The sequence below is a fragment of the Neofelis nebulosa genome, chromosome 10 (genome assembly GCF_028018385.1).
Source record: "Neofelis nebulosa isolate mNeoNeb1 chromosome 10, mNeoNeb1.pri, whole genome shotgun sequence".
In the NCBI taxonomy this organism is placed as follows: Eukaryota; Metazoa; Chordata; class Mammalia; order Carnivora; family Felidae; genus Neofelis; species Neofelis nebulosa.
The window spans coordinates 22,506,531-22,526,841 of record NC_080791.1 but is presented as its reverse complement, the minus strand read 5'-3'; the positions used below and the strand labels follow the sequence as shown (position 1 = coordinate 22,526,841).

The 20,311-nt window shown below is 44.7% G+C and overlaps 2 protein-coding genes across 6 annotated transcripts; one reads left to right on the top strand and one right to left on the bottom strand.

The window, feature by feature from the left end:
• Positions 1–1,737: 1,737 nt before the first annotated feature.
• On the bottom strand, positions 1,738–9,454 carry LOC131488534 (protein PIP-1-like). 4 transcript variants are annotated; one of them, XR_009250237.1, is made up of 4 exons: positions 9,261–9,454; positions 6,349–6,625; positions 5,317–5,430; positions 4,237–4,754 (listed from the first exon to the last, which is right to left on the bottom strand). XR_009250237.1 is itself a non-coding variant. In XM_058690414.1 (3 exons), the coding sequence occupies exons 1-3, from the start codon at positions 9,451–9,453 to the stop codon at positions 2,115–2,117; spliced, it is 396 nt and encodes a 131-aa protein (XP_058546397.1). In that variant the 5' UTR covers position 9,454; the 3' UTR covers positions 1,738–2,114. The 4 variants fall into 4 exon arrangements, 3 of the variants coding, with proteins under 3 accessions (XP_058546397.1, XP_058546396.1, XP_058546398.1); XM_058690414.1 differs by lacking the exons at positions 4,237–4,754; positions 6,349–6,625 and adding an exon at positions 1,738–2,203; XM_058690413.1 differs by lacking the exon at positions 6,349–6,625.
• Positions 9,455–11,316: 1,862 nt separating this feature from the next.
• Positions 11,317–17,948, top strand: ACRV1 (acrosomal vesicle protein 1). 2 transcript variants are annotated; one of them, XM_058687228.1, is made up of 5 exons: positions 11,317–11,458; positions 14,193–14,531; positions 14,607–14,768; positions 16,693–16,812; positions 17,565–17,948. In XM_058687228.1, the coding sequence occupies exons 1-5, from the start codon at positions 11,407–11,409 to the stop codon at positions 17,687–17,689; spliced, it is 798 nt and encodes a 265-aa protein (XP_058543211.1). In that variant the 5' UTR covers positions 11,317–11,406; the 3' UTR covers positions 17,690–17,948. The 2 variants fall into 2 exon arrangements, with proteins under 2 accessions (XP_058543211.1, XP_058543210.1); XM_058687227.1 differs by having other exon boundaries at positions 14,193–14,768.
• Positions 17,949–20,311: the final 2,363 nt, after the last annotated feature.

Sequence of the window (20,311 nt, the reverse complement as noted above, 5' to 3'; positions counted from 1 at the left end):
CCACAGTGAGATTTTTGTCATGGTTTAACTTTTGTAGTTTGTGTTATGACGGTAGTTAATGTTTATTTTCTTTCTCAAAAGAACCACTGCATAGGCAGTAGGCTCTGATGTCCAGAGGTTCAGCTCTCAATCCCTCATAATCCAGGGAGGCAAACATTATGAACTGGGAGAGTCCTCTGGACTGGATCCTTTGTAGACAGAGTCAGGGTGAGACTTCAAAGAAATGAATCTCTCAGGACTGAGCTGACTTTGGCCTCAGAGCCCGAGTTCTCCAAAAATCATATAACTAGCAGTCTAGAAGAATGATTTGAGTAAAATAGTTCTTCTCTGTCAATTTGCTTATAGAGACAAGAGAGAACCCAGAATGGGGCCCCTAAAAAAGCCTCAAAAAAACCCCACATTTTTTAAGGGCCAATTTTAAGAACAGACTGATTAAATGGGTAGTCGTGGTAGCTGTGAGTAGACACACAAACTGGCTTACCTGTGGCAGAGCACAGAGGAAAGAAGTAGCCTCCATAAAAGCTGAGTAAAACACAAAAGCAGGGCACCTGGATGGCTCAGTCAGTTGGGCATCCAACTCTATAGATTTCAGCTCAGGTCATGATCTCACAGTCAGAGATCGAGTTCTGCACTGGGCAGGGAGCCTGCTTAAGATTCTCTCTCCCTCTCCCTCTGCCCCTTCCCAGCCCATGATCTCACTCTCTCTCTCTCTCTCTCTAAGAAAGAAGGAAGGAAGGAAGGAAGGAAGGAAGGAAGGAAGGAAGGAAAGAAAGAAAGAAAAGAAAAGAAAAGGCATAAGAACTGACTAGCTAAGCTTTTAAATTTTTTTTTTTTTCAACGTTTTTTATTTATTTTTGGGACAGAGAGAGAGACAGAGCATGAACGGGGGAGGGGCAGAGAGAGAGGGAGACACAGAGTCGGAAACAGGCTCCAGGCTCCGAGCCATCAGCCCAGAGCCTGACGCGGAGCTCGAACTCACGGACCGCGAGATCGTGACCTGGCTGAAGTCGGACGCTTAACCGACTGCGCCACCCAGGCGCCCCAACTAGCTAAGCTTTTAACAAGCATTAAAAACCAAGTGAGGACTCAAGTGTCAGTAGGAAAGAAATGAGGTCCCCAGACCTAATAGTATTTTGTACTTGCTTACAACCTCTATTCCAGAGATCTCTACCCAGAGCTAATGAGAAAGATCAGAAGCAAGGCGGACCCACCCTCCACCCCAAGGCCTTGCAGACTCGCAAGACCTGATCGGCAGCTGCTAAAAAAAGACACACAGCCCCCCTTACTTTCTTTGACCTTTTTTCCTCTAAAGCAAATGCTTTACATTTCTGGGAGAAGGGCAGAAAATCCTGACCATAGGACACAAAGTCCTATTGTGGCTGGGATAAGGATAAGTAAAACAACAATTTTTTACAAATCTGTACTTCTGAGGTGTCCGGGTGGCTCGGTCGGTGGAGCATCGGACTTCCACTCAGGTCACGATCTCGAGTTTCAGGAGTTGGAGCCCCGCGTCGGGCTCTGTGCTTGGCAGCTCTGAGCCTGGAGCCTGTTTCAGCTTCTGTGTCTCCCTCGCTCTCTGCCCCTCCCCTACTCACACTCTGTCTCTCTCTCTTTCTCTCAAAAATAAACATTAAAATTTTTTTTTCTTAAATCTTTGCTTCTTTGAGAAGGCCAAAAACTATCTCCTAAGACTAGCCCTAGAACAAGGCAGAAATCCACAGAAAGGAGGGGCAGGCATACTGAAAGTGGCCCAGGCATTCTGAGACAGGCTCAGATTGCAGTTGAACCAGGCAAACAGAGACTCACAACCACAAATTCAGCACCAAATGATAAGCAGCAGCATTATCATGCTGCAAGAGGAGTAAGGGGGAGCAGAATATGGCTCCCTAAAATAAGTGTCTTTGGAATAAGGGTTGTTTTAAGCTGGTTATTTTTAAGACACAGCAGACATAGGAAAAGCTCTGAAGATTGAGTACGTACATTCATAAGGGAAATTTCCATTTGTAAGGGGGTCTCCCTCTGTGTACCAGGAAGAAGATGACTAAAATCTCTAGAAAGTCTTACAGTGGACAAGGCAACGACTTAAATCTGTACAACAACCTTACCGTTGTTGATTATGCTTTTCCTGGTAACTGCCGCCCTCTCCCTGCAATGTCTTCTTTTGTCTTTCGCTGGGGATGGTATTTAAGGTGGTGGCTTGAGCCTGTTTGGAGAAGAGTCACTCAGTTCGCCTGGGAATCTCCCATGTATACAAGAGGCAAGCATGCTATTAAATTCTGTTTTTCTTTAATCTTTTCTTACAGGGCAGTCTTAGCCAAGAATCCAGATAGGTAGAGGGAAAATTGGTTTTCCTCTGCCACATTAGAGTATAAGCTTGGAGAGAGACCTGGTTGTGCAGGAATACAGGGATGTCTAATAGCTGGGAAGAGGGCATGAACAGAAAGAGAAACCCTCCCTGACACAAGAAAACAACATTCCATCACTGGAGGAGTTTGAAGCCTGGGGCACATGGAAAGTAACAATAGCAACAATAAAATGTAACCTGTCACAATGTCCGACTAGATTGCCTCAGCCCCTCACAATGACAGTCTCACTCAAAAAGAAGCACCAGGGCGCCTGGGTGGCTCAGTGGGTTAAGCCTCTGACTTGATTTTGGCTCAGGTCATGATCTCATGATTCGTGAGACCGAGCCCCATGTTAGGCTCTGCACTGAGCCTACTTGGGATTGTCTCTCTCTCTCTCTCTGTCCCTCCCCCACTCATACTCTCTCTCTCTCTCTCTCTCTCTCTCAAAATAAATAAAGTTAAAAAAATTATAAAAATAAGCATGTCCATTTCTAGGTGTCAGTAATAGTTACCTCATGCTCTACGATTCTACCCCCAGTGCCAAACATTTGATTTAAAAATTACAAACACAGGGGTGCCTGGGTGGGTCAGTCAGTTAAGCGTCCGACTTTGGCTCAGGTCATGATCTTGCAGTTTATGGGTTCAAAACCAGCATCAGGCTCTGTGCTGACAGCTTAGAGCCTGGAGCCTGCTTTGGATTCTGTGTCTCCCTCTCTCTCTCTCTGCCCCTCCCCTGCTCACACTCTGTCTCTGTCTCTGTGTCTGTCTCTCTCTCAAAAATAAATAAACATTAAAAAAATAAATAAAATAAAAATTACAAACACAAAAAAGCAAAAAAAAAAAAAAAAAACCCAACCCATTGTTAAGAGATAAAGTAACTATCATAACTGAACTGTGCAATGGCCTGTTGTTGGAACTATTAATCAGGGACATTAACTATAATATGTTAAAAAGATTGAACAGAAAAGTTAGGATACATGAACAGATCAAGGATTTGAAAGAAGAAACAGAATCTCTAGGAAAGAGTCAAACGGAGATGCTAGAAATAAAATAACACAATATCAGAGGTAAAGAATTTCTGTCATGGGCTCATCGGTAGACTCAATACAGTGGAGGAAAAAATCAGTGAACTTGAAGATTGGGCAATAGAAATTAGACTGAAACATGAGTAGATGTAATAAAGTAATAAATAATAACAATAATAAACCAGCACACAGCATCCAAGAGCTGCAGGATGATACCAAACATTCTAACATACTCAATTAGTTGCCCAGACAGAGAAGAAACAGAAAATGAGGTGGAATATATACTTAAAAACATAATAGGCACCATTTCCGAAAAATAATGAAAAGCAGCAAAACACAGACCCAAAGAAGCTGAAAGAATCTGTAACAGATGAACACTGAAAACAACATCACCACAAACATCAAACTGCTTACAACCAAAGATAGAGAGCAAATCTTGAAGACAGCAGGAAAAAAAGGCACTTTATTTTAAGCAAATGTGATAACTTAAGGAGGTATACCATAAGCCCTAAAACAAGGGATGTCTCTGCATGGTAGGGTGGGATTGTCTATTCTGGTCACTATTTTATATTTTTCCTAAATTGAATATTTACTCATATAATTTAAACATAAAAACAAAAATCTAAGCAACACCACGATGCAAGATTTATTCAGAAAAAGCTACACAGTGGAAAGGGGGGAAGACTGAGGGAGACAGAGAAAAAGAGGTGTGTGTGTGTGTGTGTGTGTGTGTGTGTGACAGAGGGGCTGGTGAAGGAGTCCCTTCCAGCCTTACGTCCTGTGAGTAAGAGCGAGGCAAGATACTGGAGCTATTGTGACCCTGGTCACCTAGCAGAAAAGGAGCCACTAAAATGAAGGCACATTGATTGAGGACAGAGATCAGGTCTGTTTTATTCACTGTTCTCTAATCAGCATCGAACTCCCGGGCTTAGCCGTCAGAAAATATTTGTCAGAGGAAGGAAAAGGGGGAGGAGGGAGAGCTTGTTTTATGCCAGCCAATGACAGGGGAAGCGAGGAGGGATGTGGGTACAGAGAGAGAAAGTGGGGGGAGACAGAATCTGAGAAAAAGAGCAGCAGGGGCGATGGGAAACAGGAAGCATTGGTCTGGTGGGTGAAGCTGTGGAAATGTCACCACCCGTAGCTTAGTGGGAGCAGGCTTCGGGGCTTGAACAGTGCTGGGGAAGGATGGCCCCGTCCTTTGAGGCTGCAGGAGTACAGAAAAGGGCTAAATGGGAGAAAAGGGCTAAAGGGCCAAGTCTCTAAAATCTGTTACAGAAAGGGGTGTCATTGCAGCATACAAAATCCACTTGGACACTTTGTCTGAAGAAAGACATGGAGAGGCACAGGTCCCCACAGCCCTGGTATCCATATAGGAGCCTGTCATCTGGAGAGGAAGACAAGAGAAGAGGACCTCGGATTTGTGACTTCCAAGTTCAAAAGTGTTTGCCACTTAAGAGGTAAAGCAATAAACATTTGTTGAAAGAATGGGGGATTCAGAGAATAAGGAGAAACAGCACAGAGTCCTAAGGAGTCGGGCTGCCAGGTAATAAGGGACATTGGCCACCCTGCAAAGACAGAGGTGAGCCCCTCGTGGGCCATCTTCCTCCAACCCCTTACCTTGCCTGAACTAAGGCCACCAGTTCCCAAAAGCACTACCACACACAAGCTCCCCTGGAATTTTCTTAGCCAGTCCCTCCCACCCCTGAGCAGCATGGGGACGGCCCAAGGACCCAGGGACCCCTCAACAAGCACTTTTTCTCCTAACAGGTCTGCTGGTCCAGTCAAGGGCTAGTGGCAGTCCAGCACCAGGTCCAGGAAATCCCCTTCCAACTTTTTAAGAAAAACTTCCTTCCCAAACTCTCTGCTTTTGCCCTCAGGGCTCCTGAGAGCCACCTCCCACAGGATCAGGCAAGGGTCACCCAGGTGACTTCTCAGGACCCACCTACCTTCGTAGACCTTCCTCAGGAAGCACCGCTGGCTGCCCTGAGTCTCGCAGACACTTTCCCCAGTCTCGCAAACCCCGCTGGCGTTGACTCGTGGACACTGGAAACACGGTAGAGCTGGAAAGTCAAAACCCGCATGATGAGCCTCGGCCACCACTGCCTCCTGGCAGATCAGCAGGGAGCACACCTTCTGGGCCACACGCAGCCTGGAGGGGGCTGGTTCCCGGGGCCTGAAGAGGGGGCTGAGAGCGGGGGATTCCTGGGTGCTTGGCACACCCCTGGGAGGAGGCAAGCGGGCCAGTACGACAGGATGCCCCTCTACTCCCAGGGATGGACTGTGCTGAAGGCCAAGTCCTACACCGCAGCTCCGCCAACCCCCTCACATGGCCCGTCACCGATCTTCCCAATCCTTCTGGACGGCCCCCACTGCTTTCGCCACCCACAAAGAACCTTCTTTGCTCCCTTTTACGCAAATGTAGGGCTCAAGGCAAGAAAGTTTGAGGAACTGGGGAGTATCGGATGAGAACTGAGGTGGGAAGGAGGTGAAGTAAAAGTGGGAAGAGGGGAGAAAGGAGAAAGGAAAAAGCAGTGACAAAAGTGGAGGAAGCATCGGAGAGGGGAGGCAGAGACGGAGGAAAAACAGTGGGGCGAGGAGGTAAGGACCACGATCGCCTCTGAGGTTAAGGTTAGGCCCTGGTGCCTTGCTCCTCACCTCCCCCTGACCCACCAACGCACAGAGCACCCAGCCCCAGTGCCCAAGGTCCTTCCAGAGGCCCTACACTGGCTCACCTTGCAGGAAGCCCAGCAACAAGGAGAGGCCCAGCAGCAGGAGGCGCGCACCCATCTCGGACCAGGCCACAGAAGGAGGGATGGAGCCACTGGCGTCAGCCCCTGAGTATCTGGCTTTATCCCCCCGCCCCCGGCGGGGAGTGGCCACCAATGGGAGCTGAGGGCTGGGCTTCCACAGACCCTGGAGTGAACAGAGCACCTGGTGGGAGCCCCAGCCTCCCCGCCCGCCTCCGGGTCTCCGCTCACCTCCACTGGCCACGCTGGGGGAGCCACGTCCTTTCACGGCTTCTTTTGGTCACATGCCCCCCTAGCTTTTAATGGGAGAATCGTGTCCGCCTTGCTCAGCCCAAGAATTCTTGAGATTCAGGTGAGCTGAGGAACCTGGAGGGGTGGGGCACGTGACGCCAGGATTTTCCCGACTTGAGACCACTTCCCTGAATGCGGTGTGAGCGCAGACTCGGGAATCTCCTGATTTCACGGAGATGGATACATGCCTGCACTGGTGCTAAATAAATCACTAAACCTGAAAAAGCAGATTTGGGGTAATCTTTCAGGCAGGCTGCATGACAGACTAGAGATTTTTGTTCATTTATACACTGCTGAATGTAATTTTAATGTTTTTTATTTTTATTTATTTTATTTATTTTATTTTTTAACATTTATTTATTTTTGAGACAGAGAGAGAGAGAGCATGAACAGGGGAGGGTCAGAGAAAGAGGGAGACACAGAATCTGAAACATGCTCCGGGCTCTGAGCTGTGAGCACAGAGCCCCACGCGGGGCTCAAACCCATGGACTGTGAGATCATGACCTGAGCCGAAGTCAGACGCTTAACCGACTGAGCCACCCAGGCACCCCTAATGTTTTTTATTTATTTATTTTTGAGACAGTGAGAGACAGAGCGTGAGCAAGGGAGGGGCAGAGAGAGAGGGAGACACAGAAGCTGTCAGCACAGAGTCGAAGGGCTCGAACTCACAAACCGTGAGATCAGGACCTCATGACCTGAGCCGAAGTCAGATGCTTAACCGACTGATCCACCCAGGTGCCCGGCTGAGTGTAATTTTAAAACACTGATGCGGAGGGGCGCCTGGGTTACTCGAGTGGATCAAGCTTCCAAGCTTTCGTGGGCTTGGTTGTGATCTCCCAATTCGGGAGTTCAAGCCCTGGTGGGGGCTGAGAGCAAGGTGCCTGCTTGGGATTCTCTCTGCCACTCCCCTGCTCATGTTTTCTCTCTCTCAAAATAAACAAACTTAAAAAATAAGAAGAACGGGGCGCCTGGGTGGCGCAGTCGGTTAAGCGTCCGACTTCAGCCAGGTCACGATCTCGCGGTCCGTGAGTTTGAGCCCCGCGTCAGGCTCTGGGCTGATGGCTCGGAGCCTGGAGCCTGTTTCCGATTCTGTGTCTCCCTCTATCTGCACCTCCCCTGTTCATGCTCTGTCTCTCTCTGTCCCCAAAAAAAAAAAAAAAAAAAAAAAGTTGAAAAAAAAATTAAAAAAAAAAAAATAAGAAGAAGAACACTGATCTGGAAAAAAAAAAAAGTTTTGCTTTCTTAATACAAACTACATAAAGCTTGACAAAGTCATCACAGCTCATGGTGGTATCAGAAAGCAGTCTACCCCCTTCTGAACACTGTCAAGGAATGTCCCTCCTGGCTTGTACTCCCTCTATCACAAAAGTAAATAAACATTTAAAAAGAAGGTGGCCACAGGGTGCCTGGGTGGCTCAGTTGGTTAACAGTTAATGGTCCAACTTTGGTTCAGCTCATGATCTCACCACGGCTCATGGGTTCGAGCCTAGTGTCGGGTTCTGTGCTGACAGCCCAGAGCCTGGAGCCTGCTTCGGATTCTGTGTCTCCCTTTCTCTGCCCCTCACCTTCTCTCTCTCTCAAAAATAAACATTAAAAAATTTAAAAAAAAAATAAAAAATTAGGTGGCCTGGTTCCCAAGGAATCAGAAGAATAGCTGTGGATGCATACAGTGAAGGTGAAGTCCTGGGCATCAGGGTCCTAGCCTCAGGAAACATACCAGGGCAAGACCTAAGTTTGTCACATAAGTGGCAGAATTTCCAGGCTGGGAAGAGCAGGCCCTTGTATAATGGCTACTAATAACCTTTATCAATAACCAGTGGGGACAAAAGACTGCATCCATTGGATGCAACGATTAGCACAAACTATCATTCCTTATCTGGCTTCAACCACAGAATTCCTGGCTTTTAGTTTTAAAAATACTTATCAGTTGTCCTGTTAGATATGAGTTCCTATGCTGAAGGAATTTGCAAGGTTTCAATGTCTTGAAAAGTTCTGAAAAGTGTCAATGTCCTGAAAAGTTGGCCACCTTCCCCAGGTTACAGTACATGGATCCAGCCTCCTAGTGTGCTGGGTGCTCGTGGGGTGAGGCTAGTGGGAAAGGTCCCGATTTGTAGCATTTATAGATTTCCACGGTGCAAATGGCAATGACCAGCTACCATCCTGACATCGCTGAATCGGAAGTTGAGAAGACACGTGCCCACCATTATATAGTATTTCCAGCAAACAAGGGTACTAAATAACATTATGAGCACAGATAATAGCAAAATGTAAAATAATAAAGAATTGATGAGGTTTTCAGTATTTTTTACCTGTTTCTAATATGATTTCTCAGTTTATATGTTAACTTTAATAATATCTGTGTTTAGGGTGCTTGGGTGGGTCAGTCAGTTGAGCGTCTGACTCCCGATTTCAGTTCAGGTCATGATCTCATGGATTATGAGAGCGAGCCCTGCATCAGGCTCTACACTGACAGTGCAGAGCCTGCTTGGGATTCTCCCTCTCTCCCTCCCTTACTGCCCCTACCCTGCTTGTGCTCACTCGTGTGTGCTCTTCCCTCTAAATAAGTAAATAAACATTGAAAAAAATAATAATAGCTGTGTTCGACAAGTAGCTTATAAAATTCCTGAACTTTCACCATCAGCTCTCATCCGCCAGTTCAAGCCAGCTCCCAGCACACCACGGGTTAAGTCACCATCATGCAAAGAAGCTGGTAAAGTGAAAGGTAGAAATTGCTGTATCCCTTTACTCACACAATTCCCAGTGATAATATCACACAGCCCATCCCTGACTTGAGTTGTTATATCACAGAAGGAACAAATCTATACAGACAGCCAAACAGAGGATGTCCCCACCTTTGAACAGGCCTCTCCTTCTCAGGTTCGTGCCATATTCAAGAATGCGTGGTCTCGAAAGGACTGAGTCTAACCATCTGTTTGTGTGCTGTGCGACTGGCAGGGCTGTAAGGCTGTGGAAACCGAAGCTGGAGAAGCCTGATCTTGGACATCTTTGTTTGGAGTTTCTGCAGCAGGTTAGGAAGAACTTCATTGCTCAGGATTTTAGTTTTAGAAGTCAGTTATGGCGACAGAACAAAGGAAAATTCTGATGAGGACAACAGACCGAGAAGAAGCTGTTTCAGTGGTGCAGGGGAGGGATGAGCCTGAACTTGGGTTGTGTCAGTGGGAGTAGAGAAGGGCTGATAAACTGAAGAAGTAGTTAGAGGTAAAATTGATGTATTGTGTGAGGAGTGGGAGAAGGAGGAGCCCGTTACTGAACCAAAGGTCCCAGGAACGGAATTGGGGTACAAATGATGAATTCAGTATTACGAATGCTGAGTTTGAGATGTTGTGGGAATACTTGGATAGAAACGTCCAGCTGGTAGTTGGAAATCTGGATCTGAACTAAGGAGAGAAGGCTCTGTGGGCCAGCTTGCAGATATGAGGAGCCCTCAATTTGTAGGTGGTGGTGGACATGATAAGGCTTCTTAGGGAGTGTGTAAAGAGTAAGAATTCTCATCAGGAAGACGGGATGGAGAAGTACAATTTCAGGAAAAGTGGAGAGGAGCACTAGGAAAAGGCAGAGAGCATTGCATATTCAGGGAAGAGCTAGAAGTTGGCTATGGGTGGGGCTTGGGATGGATGTAGGATGAAGAGGAAGAGCTTGTCTAGAAAGACAATTCATCCATTCCTTCATTCAGGAAGCATTTATTAAGTATGTATTCTGTGGCAAACTGCTGCTAGGTAGTGGGGATACTACAGTGATCAAGACAGACAAGGACCCTGCTTTCAAGGAGTTTAGAGTCAAATGGAGGAGACATATATTAAACACATAATTATGAGTGACAAATACGTCTATTCTGGGTCCAGCATCCAGTAGTACATGTAACAAAGTGCTACAAGGGAGGAAGGTAGGGAAGAAGTAGGAGGTGAGGGCCAGGGGATCTCTGCCACCCAATCCCCAATATACCGGGTGGAGGCCTCATTGCATCCATCTTCTACCCCCTTGACAGAAATTACAGCTCAAGGCACAGCTCTCAATGATCCCTTGTCAATCTCTATTTGTGCCCATATCATGTATTTGCCAAAACCAACATGTTACCACTGCCTGGTGAACAGCAGGAGCTGTAGAAGCTTTGCCATGTCAAGATCGAACCAGTGTCAAAACTGTGGCAGGAGGGGCGCCTGGGTGGCGCAGTCGGTTGGGCGTCCGACTTCAGCCAGGTCACGATCTCGCGGTCTGTGAGTTCGAGCCCCGCGTCAGGCTCTGGGCTGATGGCTCGGAGCCTGGAGCCTGTTTCCGATTCTGTGTCTCCCTCTCTCTCTGCCCCTCCCCCGTTCATGCTCTGTCTCTCTCTGTCCCAAAAATAAATAAAAAACGTTGAAAAAAAAAATTTAAAAAACTGTGGCAGGAAAAGAAGAAATATTTCAATCTCAATCTGTGTGTGTGTGTGTGTGTGTGTGTGTGTGTGTGTGTGTGTGTGTATTTCCCCCTCCAATCTTCCAAAGGCTAAATCTAGTCTGCAGCCAAACCCAGCTAGTATTCAGGTGATCAAATCAATAGAGGTCAGCCTACAGGGCCAAAAAAGGCTGATTTAAAGAACCAAATAGACAATAATCAGCCAATCACAATTCATTGTCAAGAACACTTTTGAAAGAGAGTAAATAACTTCTAAATTTTATTTCAAAGAGAGTATGTTATTTTGGTAATAAGATGTTTTTTAAAAAAAGATAGGGCAGAGAGATTGAGCCCCAAGACACCACCTGACACATGGCAAATTAGTCTTCATTGGCACAATTTGCCGTGGGTTGTTAGAGGGCCTTCCTGCCTGAGCAGCCTACAGGAGAACCTCAAAGCTCAAACCCATTGTGAGGCAACACGGGTGGTCTCTGAGATTCTAGAATTCCCAGAAGCTGTAACCTAGTATTGGGAGCTTCTGCTCACAGGTTTACTTCACAGGTCTTGGGTGCCCCACACCAGGGTCCCCTCTTCCCCAAAATCCAGATGAAGAAGTTTCTCTTACTAATGAGTCTTTATCTGGTTGGATCTGCCAGAGGTGAGTCCCTTATATTGGCTCTAGGAGGCCTCTTTAAGGTCTTTTAGCCCTTGAAGAAGAAAGTTACCCAAACCAATCTGACTCAGAATCAGGAAGAGCTAAACGAGTTCAACTCTGAGAGCTCCTGAGTCCGTTGATTCCTCCTAGTTATGGCTTTACCACCAGAGAAGCCCACTGGCTTGGCACAGTCTCATTCCTACTTCTTTCAACCACTCACCATTTGAACCTGTTGCTCTGTGAGATGAGAAGATAAGTCTAGGGGTTCTGTGGAAGTCCATTGAAGGTTTGTCCCAATTAACTGAGTGCAAGGGATCCTTATGTAGTTGATGTAGCAAGGAAAGATACAAGGAGACGGGAATGTGATGTACCTAGAAATCCATCTCAGAGCATAGCTATGGGCCAGAGACCTCACGAGCCTCTCCTTCATGGCCATGTTCTATCTATCCAATTGTCTGTATTTCCTCTTTCAGGATCCTCATTCATGAAGGGCTGTGCTCCCTCATTCCTCCTAGAGGAGAAGAGAGAGGCCATGAGCTCTGAGGTGTCAATTAAATGACAAATGTAATGTTGGTTCTCAAAGAATTTTGGTTTTTACTTTCTTAGACTTTCAAAAATTGACTCAGAAATGTCAGCCACGTGGTGAAACAGTTAAGTCATCAACTATAAGAATGACTAAGAAATTAGTGTGCTTTTTCAACCTTTCTGTATCAGAAATCTCTGTACTAAAACTTCTGTTAACTATTGAAGAATAAGGGGTGCCTGCATGGCTAAATCGGTTGAGTGCCTGACTCTTGATTTCAGCTCAGGTCAGGATCCCAGGGTTATGGGATTGAGTCCTGCCTGTCGGGCTCCGTGCTGAGCATGCAGACGGCTTAAGATTCTCTCTCTCCCTCTGCTCCTCTCCCCCGACTTGTGCTCTGCCTCTCTAAAAAATATTAAAAAAAATTTTTTTTAAATATTGAAGAATCAGCAAAGCAGATATTTCAGTAACAACTTTTAAAAATAAAAGCCTCCCAAGGGGCGCCTGGGTGGCTCAGTTGGTTAAGTGTGACTTTGACTCAGGTCATGACCTCGCGGTTTGTGGGTTCAAGCCCCACGTCAGGCTCTGGGCTGACAGTGTGGAACCTAGAGCCTGCTTTGGATTCTGTGTCTCCCTCTCTCTCTGCCCCTCCCCTGCTTGCTCTCTGTCTCTCTCTCAAAAATAAACATTAAAAAAAATTAAAAAATAAAAATAAAAACCTCCCAAAAGCCTTAACAAATCATTGCTTTATCAATGTATTCTAATCCTAGTCTTTCAGAAAGTCATTGATTATAAGGACTGCAAATCACCCAGAATATATATATATATATATATATATATATATATATATATATAATTGCAGAACTCTTGCAGAAATAAGGGTATTTTAGAGACTTAGGCTACCTTAGCCTCAAAAGATCTTGTAATTCCTCTCAGCTTTTGGCTGGGATTAATAACTCAGTAGCCTACCCACTCTCCTCTGGGTTACTCAGTCTAGTCAAAGAGTAATAATCAAATTGTTTGGTGCTACATTCCAACAAAATGAAAATCATACTTAAAGAATGTTTGTCTGATAGTCATTGGTGAAATGGATTAAAGATAGAAGAAATTGGCCAGAAGAGAATGACCAGTTAAGAGTTTTGTTAAGTCCCAGTGTAAAGTGGGAAGGAGAGAAAAATAAGTTGAGCACCTAAGGAATAAACTAGGAACTTCACAATTTATCTTATTGAAGACTCGTGGCAACTACATGAAGTGAAGTGGATATAAATGGTATATGTCACAAGGAGTATCAATTCAGAAATAAATAAGCAAAGAATGTTTTTATCTTAATAATTTTTTAATGTTTATTTTTCAAGGAGAGAGAGAGAGACACAGAGCATGAGCGGGGGAGGGCAGAGAAAAAGGGAGACAGAATGTGAAGCAGATTCCAGGCTCTGAGCTGTTAGCACAGAGCCCAACACAGGGCTCAAACTCACAGAGTGTGAGATCATGACCCGAGCTGAAGTCGGATGCCCAACCAACTGAGCCCCCCAGGTGTCCCTTACCTCAATAATTGATGGCAACTTTGAGTCTCCAACCCACATGGATTGGTGACTGAGTGTGAGCAAGAACCTGAATTTGCCAAATAAAAGTGTCTTAAATCCTGTCTCATAATTTTTGTGGGTTCCTTAGATATTTGTCATCTCTAATTTAAAATTTATCCTGTCTAAAGGTTAAAACCTCCCACGTTAAATTCCAGCCAGAACTACTTAGCTTCTCTTTCCCTTTCATATCTTCATCCTTCTTGCCTTTCACCCACAAAGACACTGGAGGGAGGGCTGGGGGTGGACTTCTGGTTATGTGAGTGATGATGGTACTTTGATTTCCAAATGCTGGCTTTGTCAGGGGGAGCATGTTATTTTCCCTTTAGGTGCTTTTGGTACATGGGCAAGTGGGCCCCCCTGTGCATTTCTTAACAACGCAGATCTTAAAATTCTTCCTTTAAATGCCAGGGTTGGTCTCTGTGTGTTTCATTACTAACGCCTCTGACCTTCATGGTCTCTTGGGTAATTCACTGAGTTCCCCCAACATCTGTAATATCTTCAGGTGCCTGATCTGGCCCACAGGAAACCCAGGAATCCCACAACATTGCCTTACTGCATACGAAAAGCAGTCTTTATCCCAGACATTCTTTCTCTCACCTTCACTCTCTCTTCTGTTCCTTCTCCACCCCAGGAGCATCAGGTCAGCCTGATGAACCTCCTGGTTCTATGGATCATCAAGCTTCCGTTCAGCAATTTTCAGGTGGGTACTTTTCACTTGGAAACCCTTCAGATGGTGAGGCTTTGTATGAAACTTCTTCAGACGAGAGCAGTTTAAGTGAGCACACCTCAGGTGGGCACGCTTCAGTTGAGCACACTTCAGGTGAGCATGCTGCGGGTGAACACATGTCAGGTGAACACACCACAGGGGAGCACACTTCTGGTGAACAACCTTCAGGTGAACAGACTTCTGGTGAAAAGCCTTCAGGTGAACAGACTTCTGGTGAACAGACTTCTGGTGAACAGACTTCTGGTGAACAGTCTTCCAGTGAAAAGCCTTCAGGTGAACAAGTTTTGGCTGAAAAGCCTTCAGGTGAACAGGTTTCAGCTGAAAAGCCTTCAGGTGAACAAGTTTTGAGTGAGAAGCCTTCAGGTGAACAGGCTTCCGGTGAACAAGCTTCAGGTGAACAAGCTTCAGGTGAACAAGCTTCAGGTGAAAAGCCACCGGGTGAACAGCCTTCAGGCATTCCACCTTCAAGCACACTTTCAGGTGAGGCCCCTTTTCAGGTGAGGCACATCTGGATGGGTACTAGTCCTTGACTTCAGGTGTGACCTAGGCAGAACATCAAGAAAGCCAACTTTAAGGAGAGGGTATGGAAGAGAGACTAATTCACAAACACTTCACGAAGAGCTCTCTCAAAGACGCTCTTTACGTCTCTTGATAATAATACCAGGAGGCAGGATACAGGTTTTGTGGGGCCCTGAGAGCTAAGCAGTTTTGAGGGCCCTCTTTAAAACACACACACACACACACACACACACACACACACACACACACACACACAAATACAAAATGCCAGCAGTCCCTCCATCTTTATTCTACATAAGAAACTATGAATACACTCCCTTGGAAGGGGCTCGTGGAAGACTAGGCTCCATGACCTTCATGCTAAATCTGCCCCAACAAACTATGTTAGAATGCTTTGCAAACTCTGTAAGTGGATATCTAGCCCTGGCTAGGTGGCTCTGTTTTGTTTGAACATGGACAATAAAGCATGAGCACACTTTTGTCTGTTAGATCCACAAATAAGTTCCCAGTAAAACTGCAATATTTTAACTCTTACTAAAAAGGGTTGTCCAAGGAAGGAAAACAAGACCCAGAGTTTAATGTCTCAAGATATTACCAAATATAAGTACTTCATATTTCCTCCCATTGCATAAGTAGTAGTATTCCAAATCTTCTAAGAAGTAAGGCTAACATCACATCGCTAGAGAGGAGCAATCCTTGGATTCAAACTTGGGTCAGCCTGACTCTTCAGCCCACATCCTTCCGATTTCTTTGTGCTTCCTCAACTAGGGAATTGGGAATGGAGATAGCAAAAGAGGCAAAATGGAAGCATTTCGAAAATAATGCCCTTTGTGACAAATTGACATTGTTGAAGGTCAGTTTGAAATTGGAGACTGATCACCCTTTACCGAGTTTGCAACATTAGAGTATTCTAACATAGCTTATTAATCAGTTTTTACTCCATTTGTCCCGTATGGGTAAGAGCATGACAGGGGAGTACAAAGGGGAGCCAGTCAAGTGACAAAAGTTCTACTTTGCTCCTATGGAGTCAGATGTGGCAGAAGGGCATTTAACTAAATATCCAGGAAGCCAGTGGGGGTATGGAGCAAACATCAGTAATACAGGGAGCAGTGTGGGATTCTTCAGCACTGAAAATCATAGATGAAGCAGTAAGAATGAAGGCACTTCCTCAGGTACAGAACAGAGACTATGCTCTATCAGACGCAGGGCCCTCAGATGCTCAGTGAGAGCCAAGCAATGAAATGTGTGGTATCCAGGCTCCTTGCTACCCATCATCCCACCCCTTGTGACTCAGAGCTATACACCTGGACCATCAGGGAATTTTTTTTTTTTTTAATATATGAAATTTATTGTCAAATTGGTTTCCATACAACACCCAGTGCTCATCCCAAAAGGTGCCCTCCTCAATACCCATCACCCACCCTCCCCTCCCTCCCACTCTAACCTCTCTTTTTTTTTTTTTCCTTCCCCTCCCCCATGGGTTTCTGTTAAGTTTCTCAGGATCCACATAAGAGTGAAACCATATGGTATCTGTCTTTCTCTGTATGGCTTATTTCACTTAGCATCACACTCTCCAGTTCCATCCACGTTGCTACAAAAGGCCATATTTCGTTCTTTCTCATTGCCACGTAGTATTCCATTGTGTATATAAACCACAATTTCTTTATCCATTCATCAGTCGATGGACATTTAGGCTCTTTCCATAATTTGGCTATTGTTGAGAGTGCTGCTATAAACATTGGGGTACAAGTGCCCCTATGCATCAGTACTCCTGTATCCCTTGGATAAATTCCTAGCAGTGCTGTTGCTGGGTCATAGGGTAGGTCTATTTTTAATTTTCTGAGGAACCTCAGGGAATTTCATTAGGCTTATCTTAAATTGGCAGGCCCGATATTAAATTGCCACACATGCTCATATATGAATGATCAAGGAAAATGTCTTCGTGGAGAGGGAGTCTGCTCCACTCAGAATTCCCAGCAGTGCATGTTAAAGAAGATCTTTGAAGGTATGTGGGGATTTCATGATACAATCTTTGCCAGGGAAACACATCCACTAACTTGAGTACTCTTGGGAGTAGTTGCAGTGGTGGGAGTCTGAGGAGGGGTCAAGCTGTGATTCCCCAGAAACTTGGAGATTCAGAAGACCCTTATCCTTTCAAGAATTAAGAGCAGCATTCCAGCTACTGATGGAGAGGTAGAGGCCCTCCATAGAGCAAGCCTATGATGTCTTAAAAGGAGACAGGGAGACTGTCTATCTCTTTGTATTAAAGAAATGTGTGAGTTGCACTTTGAGATGTTGACACATTGACCATAAGCTCAGGACTATGTCTGTCTTGTTCATGGCTATATATTCCTAGCACTTAGCACAATGTTTAGTTCATGGAAGGCATTTAGTGAATATTGAATAAATGAATAAAGAATTGTCTATCAGTCAGTGTTCATAGGTTGCCAGAACTATCTTAGTATATTCTCATACCTCTCTACTCTTATACTCACTCCTCATCACCAAAACTGCCTGATTTCCCGTGAACCACACTGCCTGATTTCCCTTGTGGTTTGTCTAGTCCCTCAATAGAGGCAGTGGGCAACAGATATGGGGAAGGGCCCAGAAAAGGCGGATGGAAAGAGAAGGGGTGGAAGAATATACAAGCTGGAGACCTTGGTCGTGCCTGTATGGAGACACTGGGGACCATGGATGAAGGCTAAGGTGGGAGAAGGAAGCCTTCTGCTCACTATAGTCTATCTCTACTTCTTTCAGGTGGAAAACTCCAATTCATGGTTCAGGGTTGTGAGAATATGTGCCCATCAATGAACCTCTTCTCCCATGGAACCAGGATGCAAATTATATGCTGTCAGAATCAATCTTTCTGCAACAAGATCTAGAAGCCTGTGCCCTTGCTTCCCGCTCTGACTCAGGCAGCGAAAATTCTCCATTACCCTACTGGGCTCAAGTTATATTGTTTCTCCCCCAGTCTATAACTAACCACATCTGTCTCCGCCTGAGTGTCAGACAGGATGTTCAAATCCCTCACCTTTCCTCTCCTATCCATGCCCTGTAAGCCATTCTTCTCGGTCATCTGCCTTCCCTTACCCCATCTCTCAACATTCTTTTCTTTCTCAATAAATTCCGTATGGTAAAGAATATAGGCTGGCGACAGACTTCTTTTCCCATTAGCCAGTTGCAGGGTCAGCCAGAGCTTAAAGTGGATGCATTTTAAATCACTCCACCTTCCTCAAAGTGGAGGGGTCCCCCAGGGCAGAGACCACAAAGAGAAATGCAAAGTAGCTTAAACAACACTGTGGAACCTTCTCTGAACCCCCTACCTTTCCATCTCAATAGGAACCCCACCCCTGTCTACTTGTCAGGATGTCTAAAACTCACCTTCTTTGGCTCTGGAGAATTTTCAGTATTCAAGAGTCTACTCTTGATTTTAACAATAAAATGACTCTTTTTAAAAATTTGCTATATAAATATGTAGTAGGCCATACCGCTTAAATATTTTTCTCACACAATGTTACGGGATCATATCAGCATACAGGGGCGAGTGGAAATAACTATTAATAGTCCCTCACCTACCTGTATCAGTGTTATATTCTTCCGTGTGTTTTCACATACATGGTTTCATCTGATCCTCAGAAAAGAGCCCAGAAAGGTAGACAAAAAAGATAGCATCATCCTTAGTGTACAAACAGAATTTATTCATATTTCATGTTGTTCCAAACTTGCCATGGTTACAGAGCTACAGTGAGCCAGGGCCAGATTTCAAAACCAAATCTGCATGATGTCAATTTGAGTTGTTTCCACTACACTATAAATATTAGCCAGAATGGTTCTTTCAAGACCAAAATCAATCCTCTCTTCCTACACAAGCCCATCTCCTTTCAGCCACTGCTCCCCCAAACCTCTGTTTAAAACTCCTGAGATCAGCTGAGTGGTCTTTTTTTTTTTTTTTTTTTTTAATTTTACATCCAAGTTTGTTAGCATATAGTTCAATAATGATTTCAGGAGTAGATTCCCGCGATTCATCCCCTATATATAACACCCAGTGCTCATCCTAAGTGTCTTCCTTAATGCACCTTACCCACTTAGCCCATCCCCCCACCCACAACCCCTCCAGCAACCCTCAATTTGTTCTCTGTATTTAAGAGTCTCTCATGTTTTGTCCCCCTCCTTGTTTTTATATTATTTTTGCTTCCCTTCCCTTATGTTCATCTGTTTTATATCTTAAAGTCCTCATATGAGTAAAGTCATATATTTGTCTTTCTCTGATTGACTAATTTCATTTAGCATAATACCCTCTAGTTCCATCCACGTAGCTGCAAATGGCAAGATTTCATTCTTTTTGATTGCCGAGTAATACTCTATCGTATATATATACTACATCTTCTTTATCCATTCATCCGTCCATGGACATTTGGGCTCTTTCCATACTTTGGCTATTGTTGATAGCACTGCTATAAACACTGGAGTACCCCTTTGAAACAGCACACCTGTGTCCCTTGGATAAATACCTGGTAGTGCAATTTGTAGGGTAGTTCTCTTTTTAATTTTTTGAGGAACCTCCATACTGTTTTCCAGAGTGGCTGCACCAGTTTACATTCCCACCAGCAGTGCGAAAGGGATACTCTTTCTCTGCATCCTTGCCAACATCTGTTGTTGACTGAGTTGTTTATTTTAGCCATTCTGATTGGTGTGAGATGGTATCTCACTGTGGCTTTAATTCGCATTTCCCTGATGATGAGTGACATTGAGCATTTTTTCATGTGTCTGTTAGCCATCTGGATGTCTTCTTTGGAGAAGTATCTGTTCGTGTCTTTTGCCCATTTCTTCACTGGATTGTTTGTTTTTTGGGTGTTAAGTTTGATAAGTCCTTTATAGATTTTGGATACTAACCCTTTATCTGATATGTCATTTGCAAATATCTTCTCCCATTCTGCCGGTTGCCTTTTAGTTTTGTTGATTGTTTCCTTCGCTGTGCAAAAAATTTTTATTTTGATGAGGTCCCAATAGTTCATTTTTGCTTTGGTTTCCCTTGCCTCCAGAGATGTGTTGAGTAAGAAGTTGCTGCAGCTAAGGATTAAGAGGTTTTTGTCTGCTTTCTCCTCTAGAATTTTGATAGCTTCCTGTCTTATGTTTAGGTCTTTCATCCATTTTGAGTTTCTTTTTGTGTATGGTGGAAGAAAGTGGTTCAGGTTCATTTTTCTGCATGTCGTCATCCACTTTTCCCCGCACTATTAGCTGAAAAGACTGTCTTTAATCCATTGAATATTCTTTCCTGCTTTATCAAAGATTAGTTGGCCATACGTTTGTGGGTCCATTTCTGGGTTCTCTATTCTGTTCCATAGATCTGAGTGTCTGTTCTTGTGCCAGTACCATACCGTCTTGATGATTACAGCTTTGAAATACATCTTGAAGTCCAGGACTGTGATGCCTCCAGCTTTGGTTTTCTTTTTCAGGATTGCTTTGGCTATTCAGGGTCTTTTCTGGTTCCATACAAATTTTAG

What these genes read in the sequence shown, in the direction of transcription:
- LOC131488534 (XM_058690413.1), bottom strand. Translation starts at nt 9,453, where the DNA reads ATGAAGTTCTTCCTAACCTGCTGCAGAAACTCCAAACAAAGATGTCCA. An exon ending in AAGGAGAGGCCTGTTCAAAG is followed by an intron (nt 5,431 to 9,260) that starts GTGGGGACATCC and finishes TTGACTTTCCAG; the next exon opens with CTCTACCGTGTTTCCAGTGT. An exon ending in CCTGAGGAAGGTCTACGAAG is followed by an intron (nt 4,755 to 5,316) that starts GTAGGTGGGTCC and finishes CTTCCTCTCCAG; the next exon opens with ATGACAGGCTCCTATATGGA.
- ACRV1 (XM_058687227.1), top strand. Translation starts at nt 11,407, where the DNA reads ATGAAGAAGTTTCTCTTACTAATGAGTCTTTATCTGGTTGGATCTGCC. An exon ending in TCTGGTTGGATCTGCCAGAG is followed by an intron (nt 11,459 to 14,192) that starts GTGAGTCCCTTA and finishes TCTCCACCCCAG; the next exon opens with GAGCATCAGGTCAGCCTGAT. An exon ending in GTTAAAGAAGATCTTTGAAG is followed by an intron (nt 16,813 to 17,564) that starts GTATGTGGGGAT and finishes TACTTCTTTCAG; the next exon opens with GTGGAAAACTCCAATTCATG.